At 41.9% G+C, this 19,013-nt stretch overlaps 1 protein-coding gene across 3 annotated transcripts in view; it reads right to left on the reverse strand.

Moving 5' to 3' along the window:
* Positions 1-4,044: 4,044 nt before the first annotated feature.
* LOC143027568 (TBCC domain-containing protein 1-like) overlaps positions 4,045-19,013 on the reverse strand; it is a 54,332-nt gene continuing 39,363 nt past the window's right edge. For all 3 annotated transcript variants that reach the window (XM_076188879.1, XM_076188881.1, XM_076188880.1), the window contains 4 exons: positions 14,178-14,293; positions 9,596-9,741; positions 7,129-7,242; positions 4,045-4,669 (listed from right to left, as the gene is read on the reverse strand). In XM_076188879.1, coding sequence (XP_076044994.1) covers positions 4,568-4,669; positions 7,129-7,242; positions 9,596-9,741; positions 14,178-14,293 — 478 coding nt within the window. In that variant the 3' untranslated portion in view covers positions 4,045-4,567. The remainder of the gene's footprint in view (positions 4,670-7,128; positions 7,243-9,595; positions 9,742-14,177; positions 14,294-19,013) is intronic.

Consider the following 19,013-nt stretch of genomic DNA (forward strand, 5'->3'; position numbering starts at 1 on the left):
GAGGTGCTTGTGATATGTAGTGTGATGGGTGTGTGGTGTTAAGGGTTATGACACGGAAATATGTCCCTGTAATTTTCATGCGGTGTTCTATGGGAAGAATTTTATGCAGGTGTCTAATTGGGGTGGTTCTGGTATGTCTTTTCATTACTCTCAGTATTTGTAAGTTGTGTTCATCTTGCTGACTGTTGTTGTTGTTGTTGTTGTCGTTCCCTAGACTGTCTGTCCGAGCAGTCCCGTCTCCCCAAGGAAGGCCACAGCCGAAACTGGGTTTTCCCACAAATCCTTTATAGAGTGTATGTTGTGTTGTTTGCGTGCATGATTGTGTATAATGCAGTCTTCCATTATGTGTTGTATGGTATGGGGTGAAGTGTTACATCCTGGGCAGCTGTTCACAACACGGTCGTCCAGCCTCTTCTGGTAGCTTAGAAGTGCTGGGTGGTGACCGCATCGCAGTCTGGCCAAGTGGACTCTGTCCTTACGTGGGAGAGAGGATTCAGAAGGGTGGATATCAGGGGGTCTGGCATGCAGCAGTGTGTTGTCTTTCAGTGTGTTAATGGAGCGGTGAGTGATATGATTATGAATATGTTTCCGGAGGCTGGTATTTGGTGGTTGTGGAGGAAGAGAAGAGAGTATCTGTGTGTAATAAAGGTCTATGGGTGTAGTTTTAATGTTTCTTGGTGTGTGTGGGTGTTCTGCTATGTAGTGTAGCGGGTGTGATGTGTTTGTGGTGGCTGCAGCAAGTGTTTGTGTGCCTCTCATGTCGAGGTGGTCCTTGACTTTGAGGACTTTTGTTTCATGGTGTAAATGGTCTGTAGGTGATGTATTTGTGCAGCCTGTAATTGTTTTTAGGGCTTTGTTTTGTATGATTTGAAGGGTGTTGTGGTGTGTCTCACTGAGATTAGGAGCCCATGCTGACTGTTGTGAACCATGCTGTGGAGAGTCAAGGATGGTTCTTATGAATTGCTTGAAGATGATTATTAGTGTTTCTTTCTGCTGTCAAGGTCACAGCAGGGGATTGGAGATGGTCCGTGAGACTGGAGGGAAATTGGAGGTACATACATACATATACCAAAGGCTCTTTTCCCCCTCCCACATCCATCCCACCAAAAAAATCTGATCCACACAACCCCCACTGCTCCCCATCAACCACTCCCTTAACTCCCCCACAAGTCTTCCCAACCACACCCAACAAGCTGATCCCTCTGAAACCACCACACTCACACTTGTCCCCCTTTCCCTTGTAAAGTGGAAACTATACAGGCACTCCTCCAGTCTTCTGGCACTCCACCCTCTCTTAAACAAACATTAAATAACCTCACCAGCCAATCCACCATATCTGTACCTCCTTTTTTCAGACATTCTACATGGCATCCATCCAGACCAGGTGCCTTACCTGCTCTCATCATCTTAACAGCTGCCTTCACTTCATCTTTCTTTATTTCTCCTCCATTTTCCTCACTCATCACGGTCATTTTCTTAGCAATTCCCACAGCAACTACCTTTCCCTCCCTATCCTCCTTCACATTTAGCAATTCCCGAAAATACTCTGCCCACCTTCCTCTCACTGCCTTTTCTTCCATTATCATCTCTCCATCTATATCTTTTGCCTTTTCTTCTTTACTTGATTTGCCCCTCTTCCCCCTTAATTTCTTTCCAAAACATTTTTTATTACTTTCAAAATTTTGTCATACTCTTACCCCATTTCACATCTGCTCTCCTTTATCTTATGCTTTACTTCTCTTTACGTTGTAATCTCGTATGATTCCCTTGTCCTAATTTGTAACCAATCTATGAAAGCCCACTTCTTCTCTTCTACACCTTTCTTTGCTTCCTCATCCCACCACTCACTACCCTTTCTTCTATTTCCTCCCGTCCTCCTCATTCAACATACCATCTTTGCACACCTTATGACTCCCTCCTTGAACCATCCCCATTCCTCCTCCACTCCTAGTTCTACTCTGTCCTTCACTCCCTCTTACTCCTTTCTCAGCTTCTTATACTCCTTTTCCTTTTATTTCTCATTAAAGCAGTTCACTCTAAGTACCTCCCTACCTTCTGCCCTTTTCCTCTTTCTCCACTCTCGACTTACCTTCCACCAAAAAATTATCTGATATTCCCCCACTCTCCCCTTAAAACATGTACATCCTTAACTCTTCCTACTGTACTCCTGGTTACCACTATATAGTCCATTAACGCTCTATTTACTACCATTCCATCCACCACCCTCTCCCATGTGTACTTATACTTGACTTTCTTCCTAAACACAGTATTTGCTATCATCAACTTTCTTTCAAGACACATCAGAGGTGAGCCAATTATTTGCCAATGGCATTGTCCTTGTGGCTGGGTCAGTGGAGGGTTTAAGGAAGTTAGTAAAGAAGTTTAGGAAGGTATATAATAGGAAAAAGTTGAAAGTAAATCTGGGTAAAAATTAAGTAATTAGATGTGCAAGGGAAGAGAGTGACAGTGATTTGGAGCTAATTCTTAAAGGAGAGAGATTTGAGGAAGTGGATAGTTTTTAGTATTTAGGGTCACATGTAGTTTTGGCTCTTTATGAAATCAGTCTTTCCATTAGTTTGAATATGGAGGTTATCAAGAAGATTAGTCTATACCAAGATGCTGTTTTTCTGGTGGTTTGTTTAGATGGGGGTGGAGTGTGTGGGGATGGAATGGGAGTGGTTTTTATGTCTGTTTTTTGGCTACCTCCCTTGTAAGGGGAGAAAGAGCCTTTGGTATATGTATATTGTTTAGATTAAAATGGGGGTTATGTGTGTCCATTTCCAGGTTATGGTACCAATGATGGGTAATGGTCGTGTTTGTGGTCGATGGCTTGTGGTTGTCCTGCAAGATGGACAGTACATCCGCCCATTTTTGAAACACTTCCACCCCTTCATCTCTATCAGGTGCAGCCTTGAGGAGCAACACTATTTCACTCATGGAGAGCTGACAACCAGCAACTGCTCTCCTACTACTCATACTTTCAGCCAGTGACATAGCAATGGTTCTACACTGATACAACATGATAATAATCCAAAGTTTCTTTACAGTGAGATCTATTGGAGGGGCCAAGGACTATTGCCAACCACTGTGTGGCTGTGGGTTCTCAACTTGGTGAATCTTGAAGCAACAATTATTATTATCACTATCATTATTTTTCAGTAACTTCATTCCTTGTGGATGAAGTCATCCCTGTCCTCCACCCAATCCTAGGGTTACAAACAATACAGCAAGAAAAGGCACCTCCATACCAGGGCCCAACAGCTGAAGTTGGTTTACCCCCACCACTTCATGATATGGCAACCCTCTCCCTTCATCCACTTAAAAATTATGGAGCAGACAAGAAAAAATACCTTTGGGCTGTGTCAATTTCTCATCCATTCACAATCACTCACCACTAACATCTATTTCTTACTGTCTCCCTTCACACCTTCACTACTTGACAGACAATTTAATTGCAGGTTTATATATATACATACTAGTAGTATGTATCACCTACCTAACATTCATACATTACAAGATCATTTCCACATCAAAAGACCATGAGTTGGTAAACCCAATGGGGTGCCTACAGGGGATGCAATTTTGCCATAATTCATATCTAATTAGAAGTTTGGTTAGATTAGTCACCAGGAGAGAAGAACAAGTGTGGCCATTTGCTCTCATTGCATTTACTTCTCTTGATTACCAAACTATTTCATTTTTCAGAGAAGACTCTGGTCTTGAATTCCCTTCAGTCTAAGATTTGTCCCTCAGCTGAATAAATTTTTTGTTATAGGCCAAAACAAATTCTATAAATTATACTTTAGTGTTGCAGGGGTTAGCCTGTAACAGTTGTTGTTCAGCTTCTTCCACACATTTTGACTAAGTTAATTGGACAGAGAGAGAGAGAGAGAGTAAGGCCTTAAGCACACTGGCGACTTTGTAGAGCCACAAGTGGCTGCGTTTTGTGGCGGGGATATTTTCTCCCATAGGTTCCCATTGTTTTCAAGCTTTGCCGATCACACCCACCAAGTGTGATCGGCAAAGCTTGAAAACAATGGGAACCTATGGGAGAAAATATCCCCGCCACAAAACGCAGCCACTTGTGGCTCTACAAAGTCGCCAGTGTGCTTAAGGCCTAAGAGGAGAAAGAGAAAGTACTCAGTGATAGTAGTAAAAATGGACCACATACTTTGGTGCCTAATGACAAATCATATGTACATGTACAGTGCTTCAACCTGTAAACTGTCCTACAAAATATTTACACATAGTTCCTTTAATTTTCACTTGGCAAGGCACATTCACCCTGTTGCTTTTACAGAAAATACCTAATTATGTTTTACTCCTAACTGGTTTTTGGAATTGATAATCCATTAACCTTAGGAACTTTGAAACCAATTGTTTTTCATTAACCTAACATCACTTCAACCTAATCCAAAATAGTTAAAGTATGACTTGAGATTATACAATTCTCTTAAATACAATGTTGATGATATGATACAGTAATGACTATTAGCACAAGGAATGAAAATGATGACACTTGAGACCATATGGGAGACCTGGATGGGATGACCAGGCAAGAGATTAGTCAAATGGCTGTTGTCTTGGCAGCTCGTTCATAACGGAGGAGTGCATTTAACTTTTCGAGCTGATCAAGTTCTCGTTGGTGCCCACTCTCTTTTAGCCACTTCTGTGGAAACACAAGAAAAGAATTTTATGATTTTATAGAAAATATATACACATATACATGTATGTACATGTGTGTGTATATATACAAGGAGGTGAGTAGAGTGGGGGGTGGAAAAGGAGTTGAGATAGGGTTGATGAAAGAGTATTGGGATGGTTTGGACACATGGAAAAAAAGAGTGAAGAAAGATTAGTAAATAAAGTGTGGAAAGCAGAGGTGTATGGAGTGAACATGAGGGGGTGGCCAAGGATGAGATGGATGGGTGGGGTAAAACGGGGTTGGGAAAGAGGGGGATGTCTGTTGAGGAAGGAAGGGAAAAGACAGAAGACTGGAGTGAGTGGAGAATGGTTGTGTATGGATGATGCTGTGATGCATGGAAGGGAGTGGGTGGGGAAGGGGGGGTTAGGGAGTATGTGTGGATGGTATTTTGATGCAGCCTGTCTTCTCTTTTTCTACATGAGGAGACAGAGAGGGAGGGGTTGCTGATTAAATGAAGTGGCCTTGTTGCATTGCTTCTGACCTAGGGCAGTAGGCAAGAAGCAGGGATGACCTGTCATCCAGGAGGAGCCAAGAAAAGAGAGAGGGAGGGGTGGTATATGAGAGTGGAGTATGTGGGGATGAAATGGGTGGGAGTGGATTCATGCCTTTGATTTTGGCTACCTTCCTTGTAGGGGGGAAAAAGCCCTTAGTATACGTATGTCTGTATGATGTGTTTTTACATAGTTGTATTTTATGGGAAGAGAGGTATGCTCGTAGTGACCCGTCTTTGTATCTTTCAGCATCAAGTTTGTTCTTATTCTTGTATATTTTTGCATTCACTGTTTCCTCATCCAATTTATTCCAGATATCCACCACTCTGTGTGGGAAACTACTCTTCTATAACTATCCTTTTTAAGTTTCTTTCCATGTGTATTTACCTATTTACCCAGTTGTATTTTATGGGACGAGAGCTATGCTTGTAGTGACCCGTTTTCGTATCTCTCCACATCCAGTTTGTTCAAATCATGTATAGTTCTGGCATTCACTGTTTCTCTGTTCAGTTTGTTCCAGACACCGATCACTCTATGTGTGTGTATTTACCTAGTTGTATTATACGGGAAGAGAGCTATGCTTGTGGTGACCTGTCTTTGTATCTCTCAGCATCAAGTTTTTTCTTAAAATCTTGAATAGTGTTTGCACACACTGTTTTGTTGTCTAATTTGTTCAAAGTATCTATCACTCTGTGGGTAGCTGTTCCTTTTCAGATCTCTTCTGTAACTATCCTTTTTTAGTTTCTTTTCGTGTCCTCTTGTTTTATCATTATCCCATATTAACAAGTCATTCTTATCTAAGACTTCCATTCCTTTCATTATTCTATAGATAGTCAGTAAGTCTCCTCTTTCCCTTCTTTGTTCCAAAGTTGGTCATTCTAATTTGGACAGTGTGTGTGTATATATATATATTCACATACATACATATACCAAGGGCTCTTTCTCCCTTACCCGGGAGGTAGCCAAAGTTAAAAGGCATAATTTCATTCCCACCCATTCCATCCCCATCCACCACTGTTCCCTCCCTCTCATCTTGGCTTCTCATGGATGATGGGTCATCCCTGCATCTTACCCATCACCCTGGGTCAGGAGCAATGCAGCAAGACACAACACATCCACAGCAAGGCCACTTCATTTAATTGTTGACCTACCTCTCGCCATCCCCTTATGGAGAAACATTAAAGACAGAGACAAATCCCTTCAGGCTGCATCAAAATATCATTCACATATAACCACAAATAAATATAGAATAAATGAATTAATGAATAAGTAAATGCATATACCAAAAGGCCCTTTTGTCCTTATATGGGGGTGACCCACCACATATGAATATCCAACACTGGTAAGTAAAATCCAAGGCAATAGATAATATGTTATTACCATGGTTGGTATTCTCTTATTCATTTAGATAAGAGGGAGGGAGGAAGGGGGGTGAATGGAAGTGGAGTTTGTGGGGATGGAATGGGTGAGAGTGGATTTCATGCTTTTATTTTTTTGGCAACCTCCCTTGTAAGGGGGAAATAGCCATTAGTATATGTATGCATGTATTTATCATGTAATTTTTTTAGTAGAAAGAACATAAATAAATACATAACTGCATATAACAAATGGCCCTTTTTCCCTTATAAGGGGAGTGAACCACCACATTCCTATCACATGTTTTTGATAAGTAAAACTCAAGGCAACAGATAACATGCTGACATGACCATGTGGTATTATTTCATTAATTTATCATGATTTTTATACTTTTATAAAATACATCTCTACCTATATATCTACTATCAATCTATATACTAAAAAGGATTTTTCTCCCTTATAAGGGAGGTAGCCAGGCATGCACCCACCCTCCACCCATCCAATACCCATTCATTTCCACTAGGCACCAAAGCCATACATAATTCATCTAAGTTAGCGAGTACACATTTACCTCACCTTAAAGTTACTATCAACTGACTTTTGCAGCACTACTCGCTGCTCTGTTGTCAGGTTGGCATCCTTTACTTCAGAACGAAAGCTAATTACATTCCTTCCTGCTTCTTCAACACTCTGAAAAGAAACAAAAGGAAATATATATAAGTTGTCAAAAGGGGTAAAATGTGGTGGAAACTGATGGTAAAAAATTCCTGGTCTTAACTCACACAATGGGTGGCAATGGTCCTTAGGTCTTTCATTTCTCTGGAAAGAAACTTATGACTGTTCTCTGTGTCATATTAGTGTGGGAGTGTTTCTAAGCTACCAGGTAAAATTGGTAGGAAGATGGGGGAGCAGCCATCAGTTGTCAACTCTCCATGTGTGAAAATGTGTAAGAAATAAAAATGAAAGAGCCAAGACGAGAGGTAATATAGGGTAGTGGATGGGAATAGAATAGGTGGGAGTGGGTGCATGCCTTGGCTGTCTACCTCCCTCAACCACATCAGTTTGAGTCAAATTCTTGTGCACAGCATTGGATGCCATGTGAACAATGCATCACATTACTCGCACTATAAAACATGCCTTGGTGGATTGAAAAGTGTAATGAGGAATAGACATTTGGGAATGGATGCTAAGAGGAGATTGTATGAAGGAGTGATTGTGCCAACAGCAATGTATGGGGCAGAAACATGGAACATAAGAGAGGAGTTTGAATGTGTTTGAGATGAGGTGTCTGAGAAGTATGATGGGGGTTACTAGGCTAGATAGAGTGAGAAATGAGGAGGTGAGGAGGAGAACAGGGGTGGAAAGGGAGTTGGGAGATAGGGTTGATGAAAGAGTATTAGGATGGTTTGGACACATGGAAAGAATGAGTGAAGAAAGACTAGTAAAAGAGGTATGGAAGGCAGATGTGGAGGGAGTGAACATGAGGGGACGTTCTAGGATGAGGTGGATGGATGGGGTGAAGGGGGCTTTGGGGAAGAGGGGAATGTCTGTTGAGGAAGGACGGGAGAGGACAGAAGACGGGGTGAATGGAGAATGGTTGTATATGGATGATGTTGTGATGCATGAGGGAGTATGTGTGAGAAAAATTTGACGCAGCCTGAAGGGATTTCTCCCTGTCTTCTCTTTTTCTGCATGAAGTGGCCTTGCTGTGGATGTGCTGTGTCTTGTGACACTGCTTCTGACCCAGGGCAGTGGACAAGGTGCAGGGATGACCCGTCATCCAGGAGGTGCTAAGATAAGAGGGAGGGTGGAGGGTTGTGGAGTGTATTCGGGATGGAATGGGTGGGAATGGTTATTATGCCTTTTTCTTTTTGGCCACCTCCCTTGTAAGGGGGGAAAAGCCTTGGTAAATGTATGTATGAAAGGGATGGAAGTTCTTGACAGAGATGACTTATTAAAATGGGACAGAAGAGAAACAAGATGACATGATAAGAAGTTAAAGGACAGTTACAGAAGAGATTTGAAAAAGAATAGCTTCCCACACAGAGTGATTGATGTCTGGAACAAACTAAATGGGGAAACAGTGACCCCCCACACCCCTTTCCCCTCATGCAGAAAAAGAGAAAATGGGGAGAAATTCCTTTGGGCTGTATCAGAATATAATTCCACACATACTCCCTAACCCCCTCCCTTCCATGTATCACACCATCATCCATACACAACCATTCTCCACTCACCCCTATCTTCTCCCTTCATTCCTCAACATTTCCCTCTTCCACAATGCCCCTTTACCCCATCCATCCATTTCATCCCTGGTCATTCCTTCATGTTCACTCCATCCACCTCTGCCTTTCACACTTCTTTTACTAATCTTTCTTCACTCTTTCACCAACCCTATCTCCCAACTCCTTTTCCACCCCCACTCTGATCCTCACCTCCTTGTTTCTCATACCATCCACCCTAGTAACCCCTACTATACTTTTCATGCATGTCATCTCAAGCACATTTAAACTCTTCCCCTCTTATATTCCATGTCTCTGTCCCATACAGTTCTGTCGGCACAATCACCCCTTCATACAATCTCCTCTTACCATCCATTCCAAAATGTCTATTTCTCATTATACTTTTAATCCACCAAGGCATTTACTTGCTTCTCTCAATCTACATCCTACCTACACTTCCACTCCTCTCTTTCCTGCCACATTCGCACCCAAGTATCTAAAGCTACCCATTTTGTCCAGCCTCTCTCTCTTAATACTCACTTCCAATTTGCTGCCATCCTCTCCCCTTGTACATCTCATCAAGTTACTTTTACCCACATTTATCCTCAACTTCCTTTATCATTAACTTCCTTAATCCCACCTCTAATCCTGCTAAGAGTGCAGTGTTGTCAGCAAACAACTGGCTTATCTCCCATTTTTCTCCATTTCTCCAGATAAAAAGCATAAAAATATCAATTAAGAAATATAAAAAACTTGTCTGATTTTAGAACACTTTTGGCAAAAACAATTGCCAGGGAAGGGGTTAAAAGGATGAAACTAACCTTAGCAAATTCCTGTGGAAGACCTGGGGGAAGGAGTGGAGGGCGATTATCTTGGGGAGGTTTGACAAACGGAACTGTCAGTAGGAAGAAGTCTTCAGCAGCCATCAGCTGACAACAGGTACTTGAAGTTGCAATACCTTCACAACCTGCCAATGTAAGTAAAGGAATTCCTTTGACTGAATATATACACATCTCCTCACTCATCTTATATATGAACATACATCTATTTATCTATGTATATATAAACACACACACACACATATATATACATATATGTAGAAAAAGGGAAGATAGGGAGAAATCCCTTCAGGCTGCATCAAAATATCATTCACACATAACCACTCCCTAACCCCCCCCACTCCCTTCCATGCATAACAGCAAAAAAAAAAAAAAATCCCTACCTACATACATACATATACCAAAGGCTTTTTCCACCTTAAAAGGGAGGTAGCCAAAAAGAAAAAGCCATAAAAACCATTCCCACCCATTCCATCCCAAATACACTCCATTCCCCTCCACCCCTCTTATTTTGGCACCTCCTGGATGACTGGTCATCCCTGCATCTTGTCCACTGCCCTGGGTCAGAGGCAGTGTCGCAAGACACAGCACATCCACAGCAAGGCCACTTCATTAAATTGGCGACCCCCCCTCTCTGTCCCCTTATGCAGAAAAGGAGAAGATGGGGAGAAATCCCTTTGGGTTGTGTCAAATTTTTCTCACACATACTACCTCACCCCCCATCCCCCACCCATTCCACCTCATGCATCACAACATCATCCATATACAACCATTCTCCATTCACCCCTGTCTTCTGTCCTCTCTTGTCCTTCCTCAACAGACATTCCCCTCTTCCCCAAAGCCCCTTTCACCCCATCCATCCATCTCATCCTAGGTCGCCCCCTCATGTTCACTCCCCCCACATCTGCCTTCCATACCTCTTTTACTAGTTTTTCTTCACTCATTCTTTCCATATGTCCAAACCATCCCAATACTCTTTCATCCACCTTATCTCCCAACTCCCTTACCACCCCTGTTCTCCTTCTCACCTCCTCATTTCTCACTCTATCCAGCCTAGTAACCCCTATCATACTTCTCAGAAACCTCATCTCAAACACATTCAAACTCCTTCTCTCTTCCTCTCTTATGATCCATGTTTCTGCCCCATACAGTGCTGTTGGCACAATCACTCCTTTATACAATCTCCTCTTAGCATCCATTCCCAAATGTCTATTCCTCATTACACTTTTTAATCAACCAAGGCATTTACTTGCTTCTCTCAATCTACATTCTACCTCCACTCCACCCTTTCCTGCCACATTCACACCCAAGTATCTAAAACTATCCACTTCCTCCAGTCGCTCTCCCTTAATATCCACGTCCAGTCTGCTGCCACTTTCACCCTTTGTACATCTCATCACCTTACTTTTACCCACATTTATCTTCAACTTTCTTCTTTCACACACTTTCCCAAACTCTGTCACCAACTTCCTCAATCCCTCCTCTGATCCTGCTAAAAGTGCAGTGTCGTCCGGAAACAACAACTGGCTCAGCTCCCACTTTTCTCTATTTTCTTTAAACATCTCCAATCCCTGACCCACCACCCTTGCATTTACCTTTTGCACCACCCCATCCATGTATAAGTTGAACAGCCAGGGCGACATAACACATCCTTGACGAAGTCCCACCTTTACATTGAACCATTCACTCTCTCCATTTCTAATCCTGACACATGTTCTCCTACTCTCATAAAAACTCTTGACAACTCCTAGAAGCTTTCCTCCTATCCCGTATATCTGCAAGACCTCCCACAGTGCCTTCCTGTCTACCCTGTCATAAGCCTTTTCCAGATCCATAAAAGCCCAAAATACATCCTTACCTTTTCCTATAGCTTTCTCACATATCTGTCTTACCACAAAAATCTGATCTACGCAACCTTTACCTGTCCTAATTCCAAATTGCTTCTCGCCAATCACTCCCTCGGTTCCTCTCAATCAAGATCCTCCCATAAACCTTCCCAACAACATTTAACAAGCTTATCCCTCTGAAACTACTACACTAACACTTGTCCCCTTTTCCCTTGTAAAGTGGAACTATACAGGCACTCCTCCAGTTCTCCGGCACTCTACCCTCTCTCCAGCAAACATTTTCCCTACCTACCATGCATAAAGTAGGTGTCTGCTTTGACTCGGCCACACTGCTTATACAGTTGTAAAGGTCCTTTACTATGTACATATATATATATATACATATATATATATATATATATATATATATATGTATATATATATATATATATATATATATATATATATATATATATATAGAGACGGAACTCGGTGACTCGACCGCCTCTATACTCGACCAAATCGGTGCTCGACCAAAAAATTCGAGTAGAAAATGCATCGGACCTCGAACAGATTTTCAGTACTCGACTAGCTCGAACAGCGGGTAAGCGTCAGTTCGACTCAGACCGCCAGCGGAGTAAGACGTACGCAGTTTGTTCGAGTATTTCTTCCCAGATTTAAACTTTTTCGTGTTGCTCTAGCCCTTAATAATGGGTCCAAAGAAAGACAGTGATAAGGGGAAAATTGGTTTCGGTGTTCGAACAAATCGGTGCTCGACCACCACCTCAGAACGGATTATGGTCGAGTACCGAGGTACGACTGTATATATATATATATATATGTATATATATCTCATCACCTTACTTTTACCCACAATTATCTTTAGCTTTCTTCTATCACATACTCTCCCAAACTCTGCCACCAGCTTCCTCAATCCCTCCTCTGACCCTGCCACAAGCGCAGTGTCGTCCGCAAACAACAGCTGGCTCACCTCCCACTTTTCTCCATTTTTATTTCTGAGAAGTATGGTGGGGGTTACTAGGCTAGATAGAGTGAGAAATGAGGAGGTGAGGAGGAGAACAGGGGTGAAAAAGGATTTGGGAGATAGGGTTGATGAAAGAATATTAGGATGGTTTGGACACATGGAAAGAATGAGTGAAGAAAGACTAGTAAAAGAGGTATGGAAGGCAGATGTGGAGGGAGTGAACATGAGGGGACGTCCTAGGATGAGGTGGATGGATGGGGTGAAGGGGGCTTTGGGGAAGAGGGGAATGTCTGTTGAGGAAGGAAGGGGAGAGGACGGAAGACAGAGGTGAGTGGAGAATGGTTGTATATGGATGATGTTGTGACTGCATGAGGAGAAATGGGCGGGGAAGTGGGGGGTGGGGTAGTATGTGTGAGTAAATTTTGACGCAGCCCGAAGGGATTTCTCCCCGTCCTCGCCTTATATGCAAAGGGGGACGGAGAGGGGTGTCGCCGATTAAATGAAGCGGCCTCGCTGTGGATGTACTGTGTCTTGCGACACTGCTTCTGACCCAGGGCGGTGGGCAGGGTGCAGGGATGACCCGTCATCCAGGAGGTGCTCAGATGAGAGGAAGGGTGGGAGGGGTGTGGAGTGTATTTAGGGATGAAATGGGTGGGAGTGTTTTTATGCCTTTCCCTTTTTGGCTACCTCCCTTGGAAGGGGGAAAAAGCCTTGGTATATGTATGTATGTATGTATGTATGTATGTATGTATGTATATATATATATATATATATATATATATATATATTCTTGTGTAGAGTTTCAATACGTCTAACTATAGACTTGGCTTCAGGAGGTAAGTTTGCTATCGCAGGTCCAAAGGACATGATTCAATCTCAGAAGGGAGAAGAGTAGTGTTTTACTGGAGCTTGACGTTTCGTACACTATGTACATTTTCAAAAGCAATGACAAAAGGTCAGAATACATAGACTTATATAGTAAAGGAGAGGATCATATTGAACATAAAGAGAACCAATAGGAAATTGTGGTGTGAGGGAACCAATGGGAGAACAGAACGCCGTATATGGGTCAGCCAATCAGAGGCTTGGAACGTATATGGCTGACCCATATACGGCGTTCTGTTCTCCCATTGGTTCCCTCACACCACAATTTCCTATTGGTTCTCTTTATGTTCAATATGATCCTCTCCTTTACTATATAAGTCTATGTATTCTGACCTTTTGTCATTGCTTTTGAAAATGTACATAGTGTACGAAACGTCAAGCTCCAGTAAAACACTACTCTTCTCCCTTCTGAGTTTGAATCATGTCCTTTGGACCTGCGATAGCAAACTTACCTCCTGAAGCCAAGTCTATAGTTAGACGTATTGAAACTCTACACAAGAAGATCATCAATGCATCAATTGCTATTTTCTTCAATGAAACCTGTCTACAGGAAAACCTGCTGCCGAAATATACAAATATATATATATATATATATATATATATATATATATATATACACAAGGTTTTCTTGATTTATGATTAGAATATGATTTTGGAATAACATGAAGTGAAAAACCTAGTCATTTTTTTAAATTACACGGATTACTTAGAATAACATGATGTAAAAAAACAAGTAATCAATAGTAAAACTTAACTGTTCACTTAATGCAATTTTTACATTACAAGGAATGTATCCCTTGCATATATCGAGAAATCCCTGTATATAGAAAAATACATATATGATTACATATATTCAAAGTTAACAAACCTAAAAATAATGGTCTATTCCACATGTTAATTGAAGGCTGCAGACCCAGGGATGCCATATGCTTATGCAAATGTGGGTAGTGCATATTCAGTGGTGCCAATGTTATACCCTGTGATCTGTAATGACAAAAGACAATAAATCAGATTACACAGAAAGGATACATACATATACCATGGCTTTTTCTCCCTTTCAAGGGAGGTAGCCAAAAAGAAAAAGGCATAAAATCATTCCTACCCATTCCATCCCTAAATACGCTCCACTGAAAATAAAATATATGAAAAGGGTGAACTGAAAACTTGAGTCTATGGCTCTCAAGTAACAGGTAATAGCCACCAGATTAGCTCACAAGTTACTTTAGGAAGAAATAATGACAATTACAGGTTGCACAAATACAACACCCACAGACCATCTACGCCCTGAACGGAAAGTCCTCAAAGTCAGGGATCACATTGATATGAGAGGCACACAAAGCATACCTACTACACCACACTACACATACCAAGAAATATCAAAACAACACCTGAATACCTATATTACACACAAATATTCTCTACTCTTCCTTCACAACCACCAGCCTCCACCTTTGCCTTCCACACTTCTTTTACCAATTTTTCTTCATTCATTCTTTCCATGTGTCCAAACCATCCTAGTGCTCTTTCATTAGCCCTATTTGCTAGATAGGCAGATGGTGCTGATGAAAGATTATTGGGATAGTTTGGGCACATGGAAAGAATGAGTGAAGAAAGACTAGCAAAAAGAGTGTGGAAAGCAGAGGTGGTTGGAGTGAACTTGAGAAGACAACCAAGGATGAGACAAATGGATTGGGGTGAAGGGGACTTTGAGCAAGAGGGGAATGTCTGTTAAGCGGGAAAGGGAGAAAGCAGGGGATATGGGTGAGTGGAGAATGGTTGTGTATGGATGATTTTTTGATGCAGCCCAAAGGGATTTCTCCCTGTTTTCTCTATTTTCCTCATGATGGGACAAGGATGGAAGGTCACTGTTTAAATGAAGTAGCCCTGCTTATCGGTTAGGACTCTTATGGCAGTTTGGCCCTGGTGTTGGTAGATGTTTGAAATCTTGTCTGGACCTTCCACTTTGTATTTAGGGCGTCGTTACTTGCGGCAAAGGTCGAGGGAATGGCGGATCAAACCCTGCCACCAGCGAAGTTGGACCAAGGGCACGGTTCATTAAATTCCACGCTATAAAGCCCTCTGTGAGGGGCACCGTCCTAGCCTTTCAATAGGGAGGAGTTTGTGATGTTAAACCATAAGCATATACCAAGGCTTTTTCCCCCTTAAAAAAAAAAAAAAAAAAAAAAAAAAAAAAAAATATATATATATATATATATATATATATTGCTTCTTCTGTGTCTTTACTATGGAACATGAACATTTTACAAATCATACATAATAAAGCATCCTCTCCCTTCATACATCTCATCATCTTCCTTTTACCCACATTCATCTTCAACTTCCTTCTTTTACACACCTTCTCAAACTCAGTCACTAACTTCCTCAATCTCTCCTCTGATCCTGCTACAAGCACATTACCATAAGCAAACAACTGGCTTAAATCTCCCATTATTCTTCATTTTCTTTAATCATCTCCAATCACTACCAGGCCCATATGCACTTAGAAAAACCCACGTCTCCTTTCCCAGTTTCACCTTCATCCACATTAACCTTGAAGAAACCTCCTTCCACTCCACTACACGTTTACCTATCTCTTCACTTACTAGTATAGCCACCCCTTCTCTCCCTTGTCCTCTCTTCACTCCTGAGAACCTCCCAACTACACTTGGCCCTCTCTCTCAACTTAGTTTCACTCAAAGCCAACACATCCACCTTTCTTCTCACAAACATACTGCCTATCTCTTTCCTTTTACTCTTATCTGTACCACATCCATGCACACTAAAAGACCCAAATATTAGGGTACTAGTTGGAAAAATCCTAGACCCTCTTATGCCTTTACTTTTTTTTAGGAATGTACCCTGAGGGGCTACAGGGATAAAGATGACTAGTCCTAATCCCCGTCCCATTTTTGTCACCACTTACGATTCAAGTGGGAAGACTTGGTGGCAGTATTCTTTTCCCCAACCACAGAAGAGATATCAATGATGATAAAAACATACTTTAAAGTTCAAGAAAGTAGTGTTCAATATCACACATCATTGAAAACACAAATAAATTTCATCACTTTTCAAAATAATCATTGAAATCATAGTCATCATTCCCTGCCTTGTCTTTGATGCCTCCAAAAGTTGTCATCACATCTGCCAAATTGTCCATTCACTTCACAATTCTGCTTTTCTCCTTTCTTGCCTTCTTTTGCATCTGCTTTTGATATTCTTTTTAGAGAAATAGTTGCAGGGTCAAATTCTGCTAACCTCAGTCTCCCACCTTTCCTTTTTTTTTATTTTCTGTGGATTCTGGTTTTACTGTATTTATTTCAACTTTGCCTGAAAGCATAAGATAATGGAGGCAAAGAGGAGGGCATATGTAAAATAGGGTAACAGTATGACAGAAAATTTTGAAAGTAATAAAAAGATGTTTTGGAAAGAAATTAAGAGAGGAAGAGGAGGTGAATCAAGTAGAGAAGGAAAGGTAAAAGGTGCAGATGGAGAGATGATAATGGGAGAGAAGGCAGTGAGAGGAAGGTGGGCAGAGTATTTTAGGGAGCTGCTAAATGTGAAGGAGGATAGGGAGGAAAGGTAGTTGCAGTGGAAAGTGCTAAGAAAATGACCATGATGAGTGAGGAAAATGAAGGAGAAATAAGGAAAGATGAAGTGAAGGCAGTTGTTAAGATGATGAGAGCAGGTAAGGCACCTGGGTTGGATGGATGCCATGCAAAATGTCTGAAAAAGGAGGTACAGTGATGGTAGACTGGCTGGTGAGGTTGTTAAATGTTTGTTAAGAGAGGGTATTGAGAGAGACTGGAGGAAGTGGATAGTTTTAGATACTTGGGTGCAAATGTGGCAGGAAAGGGAGGAGTGGGGGTGGAGGTAGAAGGTAGATTGAGAGAAGCAAGTAAAATGCCTTGGTGGATTAAAAAGTGTAATGAGAAATAGACATCTGGGAATGGAGGCTAAGAGGAGGTTATATGAAGGAGTGATTGTGCCAACAGCACTGTAAGGGTCAGAAACATAGAACATAAGAGATGAAGAGAGGAGTTTGAATGTGTTAGAGATGACATGTCTGAGAAGTATGATAGGGGTTACTAGGCTAGACAGATTGAGAAATGCAGAGACCAGGGGTGGAAAGGGAGCTGGAAGATAGGGTTGATGAAAGAGTATTATGGTGGTTTGACTAATGGAAAGAATGAGTTTAGAAAGATTAGTAAAAGAGGTGTGGAAGGCAGAGGTGGAAGGAGTGAATATGAGGGGGCGTCTGAGGATGAGATGGATGGATGGGGTGAAAGGGGCATTACAAAAGAGAGGAATGTCTGTTGAGGAAGGAAGGGAGAGGACAGGAGATAGGGGTGAATGGAGACAGGGTTGTGTATGGATGATGTTGTGATGCATGAGGGGGAGTGGGTGGGGGATGGGGGGTGAGGAAGTATGTATGAGAAAAAAATTGATGCAGCCTGAAGGGATTTCTATCCGTCTTCTCCTTTTCTGCATGAGGGGATGGAGAGGAGGGGTTGCCAAATTTATGAAGCAGCCTTGCTATGGATGTGCTGTGTCTTGCGACACTCCTAACCCAGGGCAGTGGACAGGATGCAGGGATGACTAGTCATCCAGGAGGTGCGAAGATAAGAGGGAGCGAGGAGGGTGGAGGGGAGTGGAATATGTAGGGTATGGAAAGGGTGGGAGTGGTTTCTATGCCTATTTCTTTTTAGCTACCCCTCTTGTAAGGGGGAAAAAGCCTTTGGTATATGTATGTATGTAAAAGAGGGTAGAGTGCTGAAGGACTAGAGGAGTGCCTGTATAGTTCTACTTTACAATGAAAAAGGGGACATGTGTGAGTGTAGTAGTTTCAAAGGGATCAGCTTGTTAACCCCTTCCATACAGTGCCGCACACGTAGGCGTCATGGGGAGCGAGTGTATTCGCGAGGCTGCCATATCGGCGTCTTGATTATATTTATTGTAGTTGCCCCTCCATAATGACATTCTTTCTAATTCTTTTGTAATCGCATTTTCTATGGTTATCAAAATTCACGGGTGAAGAGAGAACGATCGATATAAGCGGTGACTATATTTTATGATGCGAGTATTATTACGACACGTTGTACGGCTGGCATTGGCTGCTGCCACCGAGATCTAAGTCCATGACGCCTACGTGTGCGGCACCGTATGGAAGGGGTTAAGAGTAGCTGGGAAGGGTTATAGGATGGTCTTGATTTGAGAGGATTAGGGGAGGAACAGAGGGAGTAATTGGTGAGGAACAGTGTGGGTTTAGGACAGGTAGGGGTTGCGTAGATCAGATTTTTGTGGTAAGACAGATATGTGAGAAAGCTATAGGAAAAGGTAAGGATGTATTTTGGGCTTTTATGGATTTGGAAAAGGCTTATGACAGGGTAGACAGGTAGGCATTGTGGGAGGTATTGGAGATATATGGGATAGGAGGAAAGCTGTTAAGAACAGTCGAGTTTTTACGAGAGTAGTAGAGCTTGTGTCAGGATTACAAATGGATTGATTGAGTGGTTTGAGGTAAAGGTTGGACTTTGTCAGGGATGTGTTATGTCACCCTGGCTGTTCAACAATTTATACATGGATGGGGTGGTGTGAAAGGTAAATGCAAGGGTGGTGGGTCAGGGATTGGAGATGGTTAAAGAAAATGGAGAAAAGTAGGAGATAAGCCAGCTGTTGTTTGCAAATGACACTGTGCTTGTAGCAG

This window comes from Oratosquilla oratoria, chromosome 8 (genome assembly GCF_046742065.1).
Source record: "Oratosquilla oratoria isolate Oo_2021 chromosome 8, ASM4674206v1, whole genome shotgun sequence".
Lineage (NCBI taxonomy): Eukaryota > Metazoa > Arthropoda > Malacostraca > Stomatopoda > Squillidae > Oratosquilla > Oratosquilla oratoria.